The sequence below is a fragment of the Falco peregrinus genome, chromosome 2, assembly GCF_023634155.1.
Source record: "Falco peregrinus isolate bFalPer1 chromosome 2, bFalPer1.pri, whole genome shotgun sequence".
Classification (NCBI taxonomy): Eukaryota; Metazoa; Chordata; class Aves; order Falconiformes; family Falconidae; genus Falco; species Falco peregrinus.
Window position 1 is genome coordinate 40184780 of NC_073722.1, and position 18731 is coordinate 40203510.

Here is an 18731-nt window from a genome sequence, read left to right on the forward strand (position 1 = left end):
ATCAGTCAATTACCCCAAATTACTGAGTACCTTTGCAAATTTTCCTTTATTTTCACTACGCTCCAAGCTTCATCTCTACAAAACAAGGACAATAATCCCTCACTTCAGAGAAAGGTAATAATTCATTCAGGAAGCATTCAGATATGGGGTGATCATAGGAATCATTCAAGCTTGTGACTAAATGCTTGGAAGGAACATGGTAAAATAACCAGAACAAATAATGAAACTAAGAAAACATGTTGAAAAGCTTTTTCTACATAGTGTCCATCCAGAACACAGTGCAGGACACCAATCAGCTGGAAAAAGTATTACAACTTGCCATGAAAGACTATATTCACACATAAATAAAGGAAAGCTAAACCTATACAAGTCAACGTTAATTGTGGCATTTTCTAATACTAAGGCCAAGACTTAAATATTATTACTCAGCAAACAGAAGTTCTTGGGTCAGGTTGTTTTCATGTGCTTTACAATAATTAAAACACACACATTTTTTTATTGAAAAGCCGAACTTGCTCTCTTGCCACAGTAATAGAAAGTGAGAAACCTAGTGCCTGGACTAATGTGGATGACTTCCAAAAAAATGAAGTCTATATAAATTAAATGAGAGAGCTACCTTAGACTGGAAAAAAAAAATCATTAGTGTTCTCAAGCCCTTAATGTTTTCCCATTGTATACAAGTCTGCTAGTCAGAGCATCACATCAAAAATATCTTTTAACTCATTAGTCTCTTCTAAAATATACTTTTCCTAAAAATACAATGCATTGCGTCTCAGAACATGCCAGCCTGGTACAAGACAATGATTCCTCCACACACCTATTTGCGCATCACAAGGTATATTTGAACATATTTATCATCAGAAATGGGTTAACACTATTACAGTACACAAACATGATTATATTTCTGTTTCCTTTGAGTTATCACAGAAGAATAGTTTCTATTTGCAGCACCTATAGCTATTTCTAACCAAATGTTCTACTGTGTAAAGCTGCATTCTTCTCTATTGCAAGGCATAAAAACTAACAAGGCAAACAAAATCTCACACTCTACAAATAGTGTAACTTTTATCTAACGCAGCCCAAAAGTTGTAATTGCATACCTACAGGGATACAAGCACATGAAAATGGTATTTGTTGGTCCTCCTGGATTTACAGTTTCTTGCAGGTATATAACAAATAGAGGATTTGGAATTATTGTTTTAACCAAAGTTTAAAACAAGCATTCATGATTAATTGTGGTGAGGACCATCCTGAAGCACCATCTCTCACCTTTATGCTTCCCCCAATGAGATCTGGCGGCTCTTCATCTGTTTCTAAGGCAACGTTGATGGAGGCGAAGGGGCGACTTGCCATCTGTTGCATCTCACGGAGTAGTTGCTAATTTAATAAACAGAAAATTATTATTATCATATTGTTCCAACACAAAGATGAAAAAACCACGCATCTGGGAGGTTTCACCCAATACGAAGTGATACCAATCGCTATGGAAAAATAGCCTCCTGGTGTTTTAACAGGCTTAGGGGTACAGATAGATAATTGTAAATATTCACATTATTGCAACTTAACAGGTTATTGCAAGTAAAGCTACACGCACAGTCTTAGCCTGCCTCATTTGTGAGGGAAGATGCATCTGCTTAAGCCTCCATAAAGAAGTTAGTTACTTTTTAAGCTGTGATACCCTAGTTGGTTGTCATCACCTGTCTGGGGCATGACAGGACTCCATAGGGATTTGTGGGAACCATTTTAAAATCAAACTAGCAGCAGTTTGTAACTACTGTCAGGAAGAATTTGCTATTTTTTATAAAAGCACTAGCAAAATGCTGTCAGGCGTCTAGTGAATAATCATCGTTTTTTATTGTTTGCTTCCTTTCTGAATGCAGCAAATGTATCAAACAGCAAGCGTGTCCTTGTTGCAATATGTTTTATTAAAATAGAAAACCTTTTCCAGGGTAAATCTCTGCAAGCCTTCATAACGCAAGACATCTTTTTATTGTACTCTTAAGCAATTTTAAGCATTACGATGCAGCTCCCTTTTTTTTGACACACAAAAAAGGCACTTCTTATATAGCTGGGCTGGAAACAGCATTTCAATTTTAGCTGAGCTGTGGACACGCTTCTTTTTGGCTTTGGCAGCTAATCTCTAATACTGATGGCAACCTACACAATCTGTAAGTGGATGCAGAAGTCATAACCCTAATTCCCAGAAGCAATGGGTCTGATGTGACTCGGTGCCTGTATTTAGTAAGGGAAGAGGCATATACTTTGTACAGTGTATAAAAAACCAGCAGCCTTATCCTTAAATGCAGCAACTGCCTAAAAACCCACTTGTTGTGCACAGCTTTACATGTTTACCATTACTACCTCGCTGCAGCAATTGCAGTTATACCCTATTTTTAAGCTAGATTGGGGCACCACGAAATGCCCTCTCTACTTTCCACCATCACCACCTGCCATTACCATTTCTCCATTAATTCTAGGCAATTTGATGCTCTGAGCACTAACAGATCATTTAAAGCACTGAAAAAGTGCTAAATGCCACAAAATGCCTCATGCCCCAAAATAGCCCTCATCCAGCACAGCAGAAGGGACAAAGCACACAGGCGAAAGGAAGATGCTGCTATCCACCATGCAACTCGTTCAGACAAAATAATTAAATCACCATTTTCTTGAACTTGTAAACCTGCTGTGGTCTTTTCTTTGCCATGCCAGCTTTTGGTTTGGTGCTTGGGTTTTTTTGTGCAGAAAACTGGAAGACTCTCTGTAGGCCTGGGGCTCAGGCGAGGTGGCAGGAAGGCATGATGAAGTTAGTGCAACCAAGCTGGGGGGGCATGTCTATAAGCCTCTATGATTCTCAGTTCATTTTAAAAATATACAATTTCATGGCCATAAAAGGAAGGGGGCGGGGGGTAAAAGGAAGGGGGGGGGGAAGCAAAAAAGGGCATTTCAAAGCAGATTGTAGATACTGTCACAAAGCTAAAACTGCGATGAATTCACACAAATGGAGCTGCACTAAGCATTTGCAAACAAACTTGTTCGTAACTCATACTTGGGTAAAAGAACACAAGGAGTTTTCGAATATTTAAAGCACACCAGCAGATTGCAGACGAAAGCAAGTGTGAAACAGATTGCTGGGTGGTTGTTCCTGCAATTGTCCCCTTCAGCTATCATAAAGCGCTTTGTTTAGTGGCTATAAAATCAAAGAACAAGCTGTCCTGATGAAGATGTCCAAAAGACTTACGAACGAAAAGCTATTAGCTCTTTGAAGGAAGTTGAGTTTGCTAAAGAAAATGTGCAATTTGGCAACATGACTCCTACTGAAGTCAATAGTAGCTTCAAGAAATAAAACCCCAAGCGGCGCTGCGAAGGCAGAGATGTGTGATAACGCAAGCAGTGGGAAAAGCAATGCTGACAGCGATGTTATTGTCTTCTTTTTCTGAACTGGCCATGGAAAGCCATCGCTTTCGGGGCTGTCCCAAAGCTGTCACAGTGGCCAAACCAGGTAAAACCAAAGGTCCATGGCAACCAAAGCAGCAAATGCCCAAGGAAGCATCCTTTCCCTAACACCAGTTTCTGCCGTAGCACAAGTCACATTACAAAACCCGCGCCCCCAAATTAAGAATAAATTTGAGAAATAATTGTTCTGTGACCAGAATGTCACTCCTTCCCCCAAGGCATGCACTGTGCATGTTTAACCTGTGTGCGTATCTATCCTTCAATATTTGTTTGGTGTGTCAAATTTTTAATTAAAAGGCTTTATTACGTTGCAAGGGAGAAATTGTGGCATTTCCCTAGCCAAGACGTTGAGCATGGCATTAGAAATCAGCAGCAGTTAACATCACGATACACCAGAACCTGGCTTACCCTCATTCCTAATGATTGGCTTGCTGAGATTTAATATAACGAACCTCAAAACTCTTTCAAAGCAAACCTTTGGTTTGTAGATCACACAACTAATAGGACAACCTGGGAATATTTTAAATCACTTTGGTCTGAAGAGGATTTTAAAGGCAAAACATTTGACAGGCTTACAATAAAAACACATCAAAAAGCGTGTACAGGAACACACCACTGGCCTTTAATATTTAAGTAACCACAAACTATGAGAATCTGCACAACTTTCATTTGCATTGATTTTCTTTTATTATTTTTCCCTCACTATCAGTAGAAAAACTCCATCCAAAAAACCCCAAAAGTTACAGCAATCACAGAATGGGAAGTTTTGAAACAATGCCTGAAGGTTTTGGTGCAACCAGACACTAAGAGAACCTGACAACAAACAAACTCAGCAGTCTACAGTGGAAGAGAAAAAGATCAGCCAAGCTGGCTCAGGACTGCAGGTGCAGATCCAGAAGCGAACAGCGCAGAGATGCAGTGTTTCATACCCTTGATTCTTTAAATTCATACATGTATGAGGAATGGATAATCCAAAATGAATAGTGTGTTACTGATGGGAGAAAAACTGCCAGAGGAATTGAGGAAACCCTTTTCATGCACTAGCACAGGCTCTCACGCAAAAGAAAAACAGCTATTCAGGTTACCAGGTTAATTGACTAATATAACCTATGCTGTGTTTTCTGACAAGAAAAGCCCGAACATTTTATTCACAATAATAAAGCAGTCACCAGCCTCTGTATAACCATCCCGCTGCCATCCATCTCGGCAATTGCCCCCTGCAGAGCCTCTTTTATGAGCACAGGGCTATGGTAGCTTTCCGGATGGGGCTCAGATATTTTCAGCCATGTAAGGATGCTGATTTTTCCAGAAGAATGCTACATGTTTTGGATTTTATTTGCTCTTTATAAAGAATGGCTTTAAAAAAAGCTAAACACAAGAGCTATCTAGAGCTTATAACGAACTCAAGTTTTTACATGAGTATTTCCACTTAATTTTCAACAGTGGTGAGAAGGAAAAAAGTAGGAACCCAAGGAGGAGAAAACCATGGGTGTGCTAAGTGAATAATGGGCACGGATGAGCTTCCACTTTAAGGCAGACTAAAAGCAAAGCAAGTAGGACCCCCCAGGAAAGGCATCCAAGTTACTTCCAGCAGACAGGACATGTTCAGGCAGGGTATCAGCACGAACCTCTGGTACCATTACACCAGCCTACGGTCAAAAGGAAGTAAACTTTAATAAGGGAAGCCAGAAAAGAGCAATAGTCTTATCAACAGGGGTTTTTTCCCCTGGAAATCTGTAGATCTAATCCTTCAAGGTACTTCTGAAATTCAGGTCTTTCTGGACCCATAGCTTGTTGTTTTTAGAAGTATACCTCTGGGGAGTAGCTACTTGGGAGACAACATTTTGGATTTAGAAGAACACGTTCCTTTCCTTTGATGAGACAAGTAGGCTTAAAGGCCATCCCTCGAGGATTCCTATTGCAACCTTTGAGGCTGAAATGGATTTGAGTTGGTGCTCCAAAGCTAAAGCTACGATCAACCCCCTGATTGACCTGGTTCTCTACTGTCTTATTTCTGTACCACCACAGAAAAATCAAGCTTCACTCTCTTATGAGCAAGAAAAATCACTACCTGTGTTCTCCACGCTGTCCACAACCAACTTGAAAACCCAGGAGACTGTGAAATCAGCTGTGTGTTTCTGAACCACTACCCTACCTGTATTGCAAAGATAAACTGGTCCAATGGGCCAAACCCAGGGATCTCACAAACAGCAGCAAGCCTAAAGAAAGTAGCAATAGCTCCAGTGTCATGGAAAGAGAAGAAGGATAAAGAAGATAAGGAAACAACAACCAGAGTACAAATCAATTTAAGACATTCTGAAAAAAAAAATAATATTGGGGGACAGAAGAGAGTATTTGGGATTTTCCTGTATCAAGCATGCAGCTCCTACCACACAGAGCACTAAAGATTCTCCAACACAGATTCAGCAACCTTGGACAGCCCCACCCCTACCCCACCCCAAGGCTACAGAGGGTGTACAGAATCAGAACAAAGACATCTCCTTCCTCCTAACCAGTTCTGCGAAGTTATTAATGTGTGTCAGTCCTTTTACCAGTTCCCTCCAAGGTGCATAAAACACACAATTTAATCAAATACCTAAAGGTCTCACTGCATACACAAAGCAAAGGGTAACAAAATTCACCCAGCAAAGTTTATTAGTTCTGACCTGGCCACTTGCTAACTGGAGTCACAGCGACTTTGCTGAGGTCAGAGGATGGAGAGCACTCCTACCCTTCCAAAACATACTGGGTAGAGCGGTTGCACTTGTAGACAGGCATTTTGAGCTTATTCCTGCACATCCTGGATTGCTCCAAGGGTTTCATTTGAATTCAGAAGGCAGCTCATCCCATGCGTGCACTAATACGTATTTGTGTATTCACAGAAATTATCAACTACCTGTTTTCCAGGCATAACTAAGAAAACCTTGTCCGGAGAGCCTGTCCCAGAAGATCTGCCCAAGGCACAGCTCAAAGGCTGCTGACAGCCAGTGTGGGAAGGGGACATCACCCAAGGGCCTTTGGAAAAGGTGTCCTTCCCTGTGGCAGTGGCAGCCAGATGGAGCTGTGTGTTTACATGGCCAGCACTGAACTGAGGCATCGCTGTGCATTACTTTGAGGTAACACACATATCCTGCTGTGGGAACCTTTGCTTTACATTATAGTCACTTGGTGACCTCGGGAGAAAGGAGGGGAAGACAGTAAGACCTACAAAATAAAATGGGGCATCAGCAAAGAAATAAACATACAAGATACAAATATTGCATAAAGATAAGCCACATTGTCTCAGAAATAAGTGATTTAAAGCATTTAGCGACAATTACATTAACTACCATGTAAGTCAACAAACAAACAATTTTCTCTGACGCTTCCATCATCACTGAAAATTAAGTTTTTAAGCCCCTAGAGCAGTGCACATATTAATGTTAGCTAATTAGTTTTGTAACTGACTTTGCAGGCTATGTTGAAAGAGAGAGGAGGAGAGAATTAATGTTCAAATGCTTCTCAACAGGCATTTCCACACTTGAAAACTATAACAAACCAGAAAGCAAAGCTGCTGGGAAGTTGCCTCATGCTGAAATGACAGAAGATATTTAATTCAGGGCTGATTAAGATAAGTAAGTTATTCATCATAATTATGCCCAGTAGGAGGGCACAGAAAACCTGACCTTTAATAAGAAGAGTAAGATATCACTTCTTTTTAAAGGACCAGAAGTATATAGTCCATGCAGACTAAACCACACACAATACCAGATAATTACACAACAGCAGAGCGCACCTTTGATTGACTACAGCTCTTCTAGCATAATTACATAACACTGCTTCTCTCCCTGATTTTTCCAAATTGCTAAATTAGATACCTGTACCACTGCCTTCTATCATCAGAGAGAGATCTAAGAGTCTGAAAAGGCAACAGCTTCAACACAAACACTGTTGTGGGATTTTTTTAAACGAGGCTGAACTCCCCTAGTGCTAGACTTGATAGTCGAGCTTCATCATCACAAACACTGGCCAACAGTTCTTTTTTGGGATATACTAAAGCCAACTTAATTCTCTAGCAGCAACACCACTAAAGACTATGTGAGAAGAGCTCAGCTGGATGCCACTCTGTGTATGCAATTGCCAACCTGATATGACGGTGTCCTACATGGACATATTAAAGCCACAAACAGTCAGCTGTAACTGGCCATCTGCAAGTTCAACCAGAGATGAGCTCAATTAGGCACAGAAGTGACAGTAGTGTGTTCAAACAAAAACGGACCATCAGTTTTCCCCTAAGCTTGAATCTCTTGTCAACGTTAATATTTTGGGATGTTATTCCTCTTTGGGGCATCTCTTATTTCTGCTACAATTTCCTTCTCTTGGTGACCAAAGCCACATAAATCACCACAGAGAGCACACGATGTTTGTATTTTGGAAAAAGCCTACAGGCTCTATGAGTTGGTTCCCATTCACAGATTTTAAATTTAGGAATAGCAAGAAGTTATGATTATTTGATCTGACCTCCTGCACTGTATAAGGCACCAAATCACACCATGTGATTGACCTAGAAAAGATCCCTCCAAAAGCAGTCATATTCTGAGAGACTTGTTTCTAAAGAAAAAAAAAAACAACAGTTGTTGGCATTGCTACTCTCACCATTAAAGGGAGGAGAAAAACAAAACTGCTTTTGACTTTTTTACCCCCAGTTGCAGACACTGGGTGTTATGCCTTTGGCTGATCATTTAGCAGACCTTCATCCCGTCATGAATCTTCTATGATTCCTTTTCACAGACACTGACTCACATCATCAAATTTCAATATGTTCTTCCTTGGATAAAATGAGTAATTTGTGATGCTGTACTCTCTTGCTTATCTTCCAGATAACAAATTAATCTTGCAGTGTTGTTCTGTACCATCTGCAACACCCAAGACACTGCTGAGATCAGAGTGGACCCAGTACTCCAACAACTGGTTACAGATTAATACTAACACTATGCTCTACTTACATTTTATACTTTATTACTCTACTTATAAATGCAGGAACTGGGAATTAACATACAGTTATTACATCACCACAGCCACCATCATTCTGGGGTATTGTCCAGGGAATAGGTATTCTGATAAGTAAACCCACTTTAACTGTTTAAAATAATACAAACAGGTTTACGTTTCACGCTGTAATGAGACAGCTGAGTATGCTAACCATGTAATATAGATCTCCTTAGAAGTTATCTGCTTGCCATGATTTTTCACTCCTCCAATTCGTGTTTCGTCTACAAACTATACCAACAACAAGTTAATATTCTCTTCTCTGCTGACAGACACTGAACAGCGCTGTCAGTACTACCGAACAAGAAGGTCTACATGCCAAATGACTGCTGGGAGCTTGGAGAATACAGCAACACATTTCAGCACCAGTGCATCTCATTTCTTACAAGCCCTCCAAAGCATCTGGGACTGCCCAGATCTAGGGACTTTTGTAACTTGACCTTTTAACGTTCCAGCATAAGGCTGATACCATATCCTTCCAAAACACCACTGGGGACTCTAGACAGCAATGAAGATCCTGATTTACAGTTACTGTTTGAAAATATTCCAATCTTGAATCCTTTTCTTTGACAAAGGATACCCTAAATCACAGTCTAAGAGAGAAGATATGAGAAGAATGAAATAATAACAGGTGACAGCAGGAAGGGGGAAGAAAATGAAGGCAGGGCAATAAATAATACAAAGCACACATCCCTTGGAAAGTCTTCACTGTAAAAATGAACACAGAAATCCACCTGCTTAAATGGCATTCAGTGTTCATGGATGTTACAGCGGAGGATGTCAGCGAAAAAAGAAGTGCTGCTACATTTTGAATACACTTGAGAGGGACAAAGGTTTCAGCAATGAGGTCAAGAAGAAGAAGGATAATCCCTGCAGTAAATCAATACACAAAACCCATCCTGAACAACTTGGGCAGTGCACAAAGTAAAAATGTTCAGTCCTGGATAGTCTTGGCAAGAAAGGAGGCAAAATGTAGACAATTTTATGTATGTTAAGGGTGCAGTTCAGCTCTAGACACCCAAATTTATAGTTATGTCTGTACATGCTTGGCATTGACGCTCCCAACACATCCCAATGGGGCATGGACAACAACCCAGCTGACCCTCGTGCAGACAGTTACATTGGGTTGGCCAAATCACCATGCATGCTACATTTGCTGGAAATGTTAAGAAGAGCTATTTCTTGCTCAAAGTGGAGGAGACAAAGCAGACTGAGGGTGAAGAGAACAGGATTTGGACGCTAAAATAAAATAACGGGACAGAAAATTCACAACAGCAAATGAGCATATTAAATTTCTAACACCACTCATATTTTGTGCATTATTCTCTATTACCACCTTGATGCATGTAATGTGTCATTTTCTAGAGGCAAGACAGAAAGTTTTCCTAATCCTGTTTCTTGATGTCATTCACCTCATCCTAAGCCTCCTAATAAAAGCTGCCTTTTTACTTCCATTTTCCCTCTTCAAGACATCTGAAGATACTTAAACTTGGTGCTCACTGGAGAGGGAATAAACACACAATTTACAATCCCATCTCTTCCACGCCTAATATAACACAAATTGTTCCCATTTTTACTTCAGGTCAAGTTTTATACTCTGCAAGGCCTGAACCTTTGCTCTATCCTCCAAACTCATTCGCCTACAACTATACATTTGCTGCGCCATCTTTGCATACCCAAAAGACCCTTCAGCCAGAAGACTGAGGAACATCAGCACTGACACGTGCAAGCAGCTGGTCAAAGAGAATTAGCTACAGAAATGAAAAAAAAAACCAATGTCCAGAGAATCCTACATATTTTACAAGATCCCGATGTGGATTCTGGATTTGTAGTACGCTGCTTTCTCAGTAAGGAGCAATGCAAACTTAGTTTCAGCCAAATCTGTTCCACTAACCTGGTACACCAAGCACAGCTGTACAACTTCTCCCAGCACATTTTCCAAGTAATACCGTCTGAATAATTTTGACTACTAGACCTTCCAACACAGTCCCTTTTCTGTCCTATGCATACTTCAGATTAAGCTTCAGCTATCTACTTTTCACTCTGCACTGCGACAAGAAGTTAGGCACTTGCAACGCCCATATTGGAAGCAGGAGTGATTGATAGCTGGGAATTACCTGCAGACTACATTATATTTTACTTACTTTTGGGTTCAGATTAGAGAATAAGCACAGAATTACTACAGCACAACCCATGGGAGACAGGTGACTGTAACTTGACTACTTCTAAAAATATAGCCCAAACCAGAGAAATATCTTCCTCCAGGGCTGCACAGCATATATTAAAGTTTACAATATGCTGTCTGAATTGGGTGTCTTGCAACTGCTGCTTAATCGGATTTCCTTTCACACAGCCTCTGATTTGCAAGATGGTGGGAAGAGGTGGAGGAGGTGATCTCCATCAGTGTGTCAGTAGTTTATGGGGGGGGGGGGGGGGGGGGGGGGGGGAGTGGTAAAACAAAATCTGTTTTTCCCAATCCAACCTGCAAACTTTGTGACCCAAGACTCCTGTAAGGGTACTGAGGAAAACCAAAGAGAACAGCCACCTCCAAAGGAAAGAAGAATGGCAAATCTAAAAATCACATGCTTCAGAAACATCCCCAGAACAGAGGGGGAACTTCTGTACACTTAAAATTTGCAGTGTAGCAAACTGCTACTAATCATTATTTTAAGCATTAATGTTTAAAGAGAGCCTTGCCAGGATTTACTGGGAGTCCATATAAGTAAACCCCTGCAAGCAGTAAAATCATCTTAGATAACACCAAAAGGTCAAAGTGTTTCTGGGTGGACTTTTGTTTCTGGATACAATCTTGATTATTATATCTAATAACGGCATGGCAAACATTTCAAACAGTTGCCTCAGGATTCACAAGTATTTTTAGTGAAAGATGAATGCAATAGCAGAGATCTATGAACTACAAGATAAGAGTCACTAGATGAAAAGAAGGAGCAAGACAAGTAACAGTGAAAGACAGGAATCTGCCAGGAACAGAACACACTGATGAACTGCCTGTCAAATAGCCACACATGTAAATTGGATTTAGACTAAAACATGCCAATATGTTGCTAGCACTCCAGCTTTTTTCCTTAAAACATGCAGCAGACTGAAACTAACTTAATTTATAGAGACATTTTTCTTTTAGGCTACTGCTAAAATATTTTAACTGGGCTCCAAACCACAGTATTTACTTTTCAGTCTGTATTCCTTATACGTTCCTAGATAACATTTAACCCCAGGATGGCTCCTGAGAATGTTATGCTGACTCCAGCTTACCTTCCTGCCAAGAAAGTGAGATGGGAAAAATCAGCCACCCTAGTAAAAATTTATCTACCTTCAGAGAATATAGAAAACCTCAAAGACTTAAATTATTTCAAAGATTAAGGGTTATCTGTTTGAAAACCACTGATTATACTAAGCATTTGAGTTCACTAGTATAAGCAAAAACATCTGAAGCAGAAAGAAGAAGAGTTATCAGACACAGTCCTGCTTCATTATAAGAAAGGAGATCCTCCAATTGAGTAAATTTATATTATTCCCACACTACTGCACTGGGAAGTACAACCAGATACAGATTTTTGAAGATATGCAAGAAACGGGCACTTGCACAGAATTTAAGCACTGTAAAAATTAATCCCCAGAATACTCTTGATCAACTACTACGTACGAATAAAACACCCTTGAACAGAACAGTTACATGGCTAGGTGCCTGCAGCTGCGAAGAGCTCCATCCTGACAGGACAGCTGGGAGAAAAATCTGTGGGAATGGGCAGATTTCACCCTAAAATCCCAAAGCAGGGGAGAAACACACCTTGCTCCTTAAAAAAAGATACCTGGTCTCGAGTGACAATGTATAGACACATCTAGAATGTGCACATGGACTCACTTGAATAAAGTCTGGCTTCTCTCATTTTGTATGCAAGTAAACAGATTGCACAAGGCAAAGCTCCTAAAAGTAGTCCCAGGCGCAGCCCAGCTATAGCCTCTGCTATATTTGTACATTATACATGGCTCGTCCTTCCATGGTTTTAGCACTAATCACAGCAAGAAAACCCCAGAAACGTGCAGTCATGCTTGTGGCACACAGGACTTGCTTCTCTACAAACACAGCTCTACTGTACATTCTGCATTTCTGCTTAAAACCGAGAAACGTGGACACTACTGAGCGACAACATATAGGCCATCCTACCTCAGTCACCCTGAGTGCTTTGGGTGTAACATGAAATTGGCTTCAATTGAGGAGCAGGAAAAAAGGGTGGTGGAAAAGAAACCCCATAATCACCAAATGCATCACGGTTAAACAAGGAGAAACCATATTTTGAGGGGTGTAAAGCTGCTGCACACAAGAAAATGTTGGGAAGCTGATATGGTCCGTGGGTAGGTGAAGAGGAGAAAGCTCAGGCACTAGAAGTTGCCTTTTTAAGAAGTATACTATTGCTTTCCAAATCGTAGGTGGCTTCTCTCACCTTTCTCTTAGGCTACTATGTTCCAGGGAAAAAAGCACCCACTCACCCCAAAACATTTAGATAAGCTTTAAATTTGAAAATGGGGATTAGCCTTTTTTTTTAACAGCTGCTTTTTTAACAGATTAAGGCAGCAGCTAATGTGGTTCAGAGGCTCAGTGCAGAAACTTCGTCTTTTGAAACAGATGTAAAGAATCTTCTAATTTGCAGTGGTTTTATATTTATGCTGTCTAGAACATGAGTTCTGGGAACTCAGGACATTCACCCCTGTTTTTTTGTGCTGCACAGAAACTGCAGCATCAGGATACTAAAATAGCACCATTTGTCACTGAAACTGTAATCGAAAGTACACTATTATAAATCCCTAAACAGAAGCATTTCTAGATTAGTGGAGCTTATCCTTAACTGAAGGTTAATGCTATGCATATCTGAATAAATACAAGAGAGAACAACTATAAAAAAGTCATTTAAGAGATAGTATTCAATTTTGTCAGTTCAACCTCTCTTCGTCGCGATGCCCAGCAACTTTGTTTGATCTTCCAAACCACAGCTGCCACCAGGAGCAAAGACAGGAAACAACTGTAAAGGGGAAAAAAAAAAGTCTTATTGTCCTTGTTCATAACATAACAGCAGTTGAAAAACTCTAGCAACTCAAAAAATCTAGACTAAAAGATCATATAATACTTAGAGGTACTTTGATGAAAGATAACACATCAGCGCAAAGTGTTTTGCACAGTTCAGTGCTCATGACACCAGAACGATGTACATCTATTTTCAGAGAAAACTGTTGTTCCAAAGTTACCTATTTGACCTCCTTACACAACACCCATCAATTTTCACCAGGAAATCACAACAGGAAGGCCAAAGGATTTAATTAAATTGGAAAAAGTCAGTATTGACTATCTTTGGTGATATTTAAAGTGAGAGGACAACCCAAAACAGAAAAGCCTTGAAAAAAAGCAGAGAGAACAAATTATTTTTTCTTTCCCAATTTACAAAAATAAGATAAAGTGTACAGGAGTTGGATTCTTTTTAACTGGCTGTTGTAGAACTACAGGCACTTCTGGATTTCCCCAAATCTATATTGCTTTTCTTACATCTAAATAGAGAAAAGGATGAACAGATTTATCAACTTCTAGGCAAATGCAAAGAAGCAGATTTAACAAAAAGCAGTTATAATAAGAATAATACAAGTCAACTTTATTGACAGTTACGATCTTACCACACTGAATACTTAATGAGCAACTTCAAGGTACACAAGCTTTCTAAGATTACTGTTTTTCCTTTTATATACCTGAACTCCAGTGAAAGCCTCTCTTCTCAAGTACCGCACTGACAGGCAAGAGAAAATGTCTCCAAACTGCCTTCCCCATGGTCAAGCATGTATTTAAAGAGAGTGCTTAAAGGAAAATTAACCAGAATAGATTACTTATTTCCTGAAGTGCACTATTTACGCTGACCACTGTGCTCCACAGGCATGGACAGGGATTTCTGTTGAAGGGGGAAGGGAACTGGCGTGCCCCCCTCCTGGCCTCTGGACATGGCTCAGTTCTTGCCATGCCAGGGCTCCCAATGGAGACCCACAGCCACACAGGAAAGACTGTGGTGGGAGAAAGACCACAACTGCTCAATACTCCCTGCTCTCAAAAACAAATTCAGCACTGCTTCCAAAAATCAATCCTTTTCACAAATCCCCAAAGTTCCTACTTTCCAAACAACGCTGCAGTTTCCACTGTGCTTTCCCACCCTCCTCACACAAACGTCCATGACCCCAGTGATGATGATGACGACTTCTACTTGGACATGAAGCCACAGCTGCACGGCTGATGAAAGACCCACAGCTTATGATGATTGATGGCACCTCATCCCAACCAGTTCCTTGCTGTTCCTGCTCATTTGCCTTATATGAGCTGCAAGGACTGAATATTTTGTCCTTCAGCAACTGGGAGTCCCACTCTACAATGGCAAATTCTTTCGCAGAGAGTAGTGCAAAGACTTGGAAGTATTTATCATTAAAAAAAGGACAGACAGCAGGAACTGTTCCCCAAGAGGCGAAAGGAGAAGAGCCTGTTCCTGATTACATCTCACTATCCACAGCCTATGTATTATGAAAAGTGCATCTGATCAAGCACCAAACATGCAAGGGGCAGCCAGTAGGTAACGTGATTATATTTTTCAGGCTTAGATATGCACAGGAATGTGTTTTACTGTCACATAGTATATGGTATTAAAAATCGGTGCTTGTGTGACTTCAGCATTAAAACATCTGCATGGCTTTGAAAGACTCCTACAGTGCCTGTTTCTTTATAAATTTAAGCAGGATCATGGAGAGATTTGTTAGGCCTTTTTTTCATTTTAAAAGGTATGTATTCCAAATCGCTTCCCCCACATTTCCTCTAAATATTAAAATCTGACATGATTTCACTGTAAAAGCCTAGCCATTTTTCTGCAAACACAAATAGTTTAGACGAGCATTTTTAATGGCTATTTTATTTCCTTTTTGAGAGATACTGGATTACTACTGAGTTGTGCAGTAAAAAACAATGTGCCCCCATTAACTAGTAAAGCATATGCATTAAATTGTTTGCTATTTTGGTAAAGAATCTAACATGCACTATTGATGATTGAGAATTTCATGCCTTCAGCTTTCCCTTTCTTTCCTGAAGCTCCCTGCTGCTGTATTAAGCACGACAGCAGACTATCCGTACCACCTGGAAACAGTATTTCTCTCCTGGACAAGGTCATGTTGGGACTAGATGGATTTTCACTTATGTCACACTTGAACAAGCATCAGTGAATGATGGACCAGCAAAATTTCTGAATGCTCGCATTTGTCTTGGGACTCCTGTTAGCTCCCCACAGCGTGAAAGCCACCACACTTACTCAACATCTTTGGTAAGCTTTTTTCTTCTTTTAAGCTCCGCTTTCCTCAAAGAAACTTCAAGTCTCGCTAAGGTACAACATTTGCCTTACCTCTGAGGCCCAAGGAGGACAGTGCTCCCTGAAGAGGAAAAATCCAAAATGTATCCATGCAAAGCCAGCACAGACCAGGAGCTAAAAATCTTTGGTCTGCTTTGTGTTTGGTAACATTTTAACATTGTTATACAAATGGAGGGTGGAAACACAACAAAAATCTTCAAGGCAGCAGGGAAAAGTGTTCCTGGCTCCACATCTAATTTAACCATTTAATTTAACCATGAAAACAACAACATTCAAATTGTCTGCAGGAGTCCTCAGGACAGGCTGTTAAAGCACAACGCCTGCCAGGCAATCATGTTCATGTTGTGACTCCAACAAGATGTTTCACCTCAGGATAAAGCATTTTAGATGCAGCTTATGGGCAACAGCTACTGCCATGGCTTATCCAAGTCCACCTCCTTGATATCGCTTTATTTGGAGATATTGGGGAAAGGAGATGGAAGACCAAAGGGCAGAGGAAGAAGGCCAGATGCTTCATCAATCTCCAGTACCTCTGCGCTAAAAAGACCCATTTCAGAGAGATTTACCTTCAGCAGGAGGTTCTCAGGAGGTCAAGCATACAGATGAACCTGTGTTGTGCCACGCACAGCCAGCAAAGTCAAAGAGATCTCCACCTTTCTGTAGGTGACCCTTACAAGACATACATGCTCCATTCACTTTTATCTATCAGACAGCACCAGAAACATACATGCCAAACTGAAGATACACGTCAAAACATGCTGAACTCCTACGAAGATGGCTCTGTTTTGGGGAAAACGTGACCTCAGCAAGTTGTAAACATCAGGGATGGACATATTTTTGGTTGATTCGAACACAGCGTCTCCCTACACGTTCACTTACTCCCTTGGAGAAGAAAGCTAGAGTGGAGAACTAAGAGGATGGCCTTTATCCTTACATTAAATCCCCTTTGTATGTCCCCACTGTACGTGCCAGTCTTTCATGGGTTTCTCTTTCCTGCCTCACTTCTGGCACCACAGCAAAGACTTTCTGAAGAAAACAGAGAGAGGAATTAACAATTAAGGGCTAATAAAACCCCTTTCTAAAACACTCACCACAGTACCCCGTATTTCAGAGGAACAGCACCATACATCTATATGCTGTCACAAGGAGGCAGCAAATACCCACAAAAGCTATAAAATCACTAAGAAAATATATTTCCCCCCTTGCACTACCTCCCCTTGGCAGCACTAGGGGAGGAATAAAAGGTAGTGCCTGCTTGCTGGGCTGCCGTCCATCACTGGCTGGAAGCGCCCCAAGGGTAGAGTGAAGTCAAGATCTATCTGCTGGGTTTACTCAGCCTAAACCATCCTGAAATAAGTTAAAAAGACCTGTCCTCACATCAGCGGCTTTAAAGAAGCTTTTCTTTCCCCCGTAGCTTCTTTTGGAAAGCAACTGTGTAAATACGGAACCAGTGGAAAGAAACACCTGCATGGAACGAGAGCCGTGTTGGGAAATGATTTGGAGTGAAAGCCTAGAGCTGGCAGAGTCCTGGTCCAACAGCATGCTCTGCCCTGCTTTTTCCTGAACAGCTTCAGTGATCCCTCTGCCAGCTATAAGCATCCACCCATTTCCAAATGGCTTTACAAATAAACCTTCGCTGCAGAATTTGCTTTACCCTCTTCCTTCTGCTTCTTTCTCCTCCAAAAGTAATAGCCTACCCAGAGCCTCCTTCATCCCCGAAATCAACTGTTCATTCAAGTCTTCCCTCTATGCCTCTCCCCATCTCAAACAACACTTCTGCATCATTTCTCCTCACCCATCTCTCTGCAAAGAAGGGAAAGGGGATGGAAATGTTCTTGGGCTTGTATATGTCCCAGCACAGCCCGTATGCAGTCCTGCAAATGTCACATACAGGTGAAGCAGCACATCCAGCTGCACCTGAACAATCAGCTGTTGGATTTCTATTTTCCTAAGGCCACGGATGAGTCCAGTTTGAGAGAAGTTCAATTTTTCCAATCAAAAAAAGACGCAACCAGAAAAACTCAGATTAGAAGGAGAAAGACATCTAGAGACATCTAACACTCCTGCAGAATTTTTCAACCCAAGGAAATTTGAACATGACTCATCATTTGGGTCAGGTTCTACCAAATACAGTCAGGTTGGACAGGGCTTGGAGCAACCTGGGCTAGTGAAAAGTGTCCCTGTCCATGGCAGGGAGTTGGAACCAGATGGCCTTCAAGGTCCCTTCCAAGCCAAACCATTCTGTGATTCTATGCTTGGCCTATACAAGTTATAAAAGTTTATGTATTAATACTGCAATACAGGGACAAGTTACATTTACATTTTATGGACAATATTCTATTTGATAAATAGATCACTTATGTACAATAAATAACCCACATGGTTATCAGTAACTTCCCCTCAGTTGTCCTCAACAACCGCATTAATTGTTAGTTGATAAGCCTTCAGCGCTCCTTATACCATGGGGTATTCCCACTGACACAAAAATCTGAACTTAAAACACCCTTTCTGGTTTTATCCTGCACTCTAAGCTCCTTTTCATAGCAGAGATGGCATTGTCTCCACTCCAGGTATCCTTAAAGCTCTTCAAACAAGTATGCTTTCATTTTTAAATGGCTGGAAAACTTCATCAGCACTTTGATATGATGCATTCTCACAAGGAGAGAAGAAAATCCATCTGGCATATTAGGGCTCAATTATTAAACTCTCCTACAATATTTATCAACATCAGAACTGCTAGTAAAAAACTGGCAGTTTTAAATGCCAAAATATACAGCAGCTTCAATACTAATATGCTTTAACATATATAGGTCACTTAATAATTTCAAGGAGCACCGCAATGATTACTAA

The 18731-nt window shown here is 40.7% G+C and overlaps 1 protein-coding gene across 1 annotated transcript in view; it reads right to left on the reverse strand.

Moving 5' to 3' along the window:
* Positions 1-18731, reverse strand: part of ATRN (attractin) — a 157050-nt gene that overhangs the window by 18805 nt on the left and 119514 nt on the right. Inside the window, 2 exon segments of the mRNA XM_055794613.1 lie at positions 1270-1377; positions 13442-13520. Of these exon segments, the coding sequence (XP_055650588.1) occupies positions 1270-1377; positions 13442-13520 (187 nt within the window).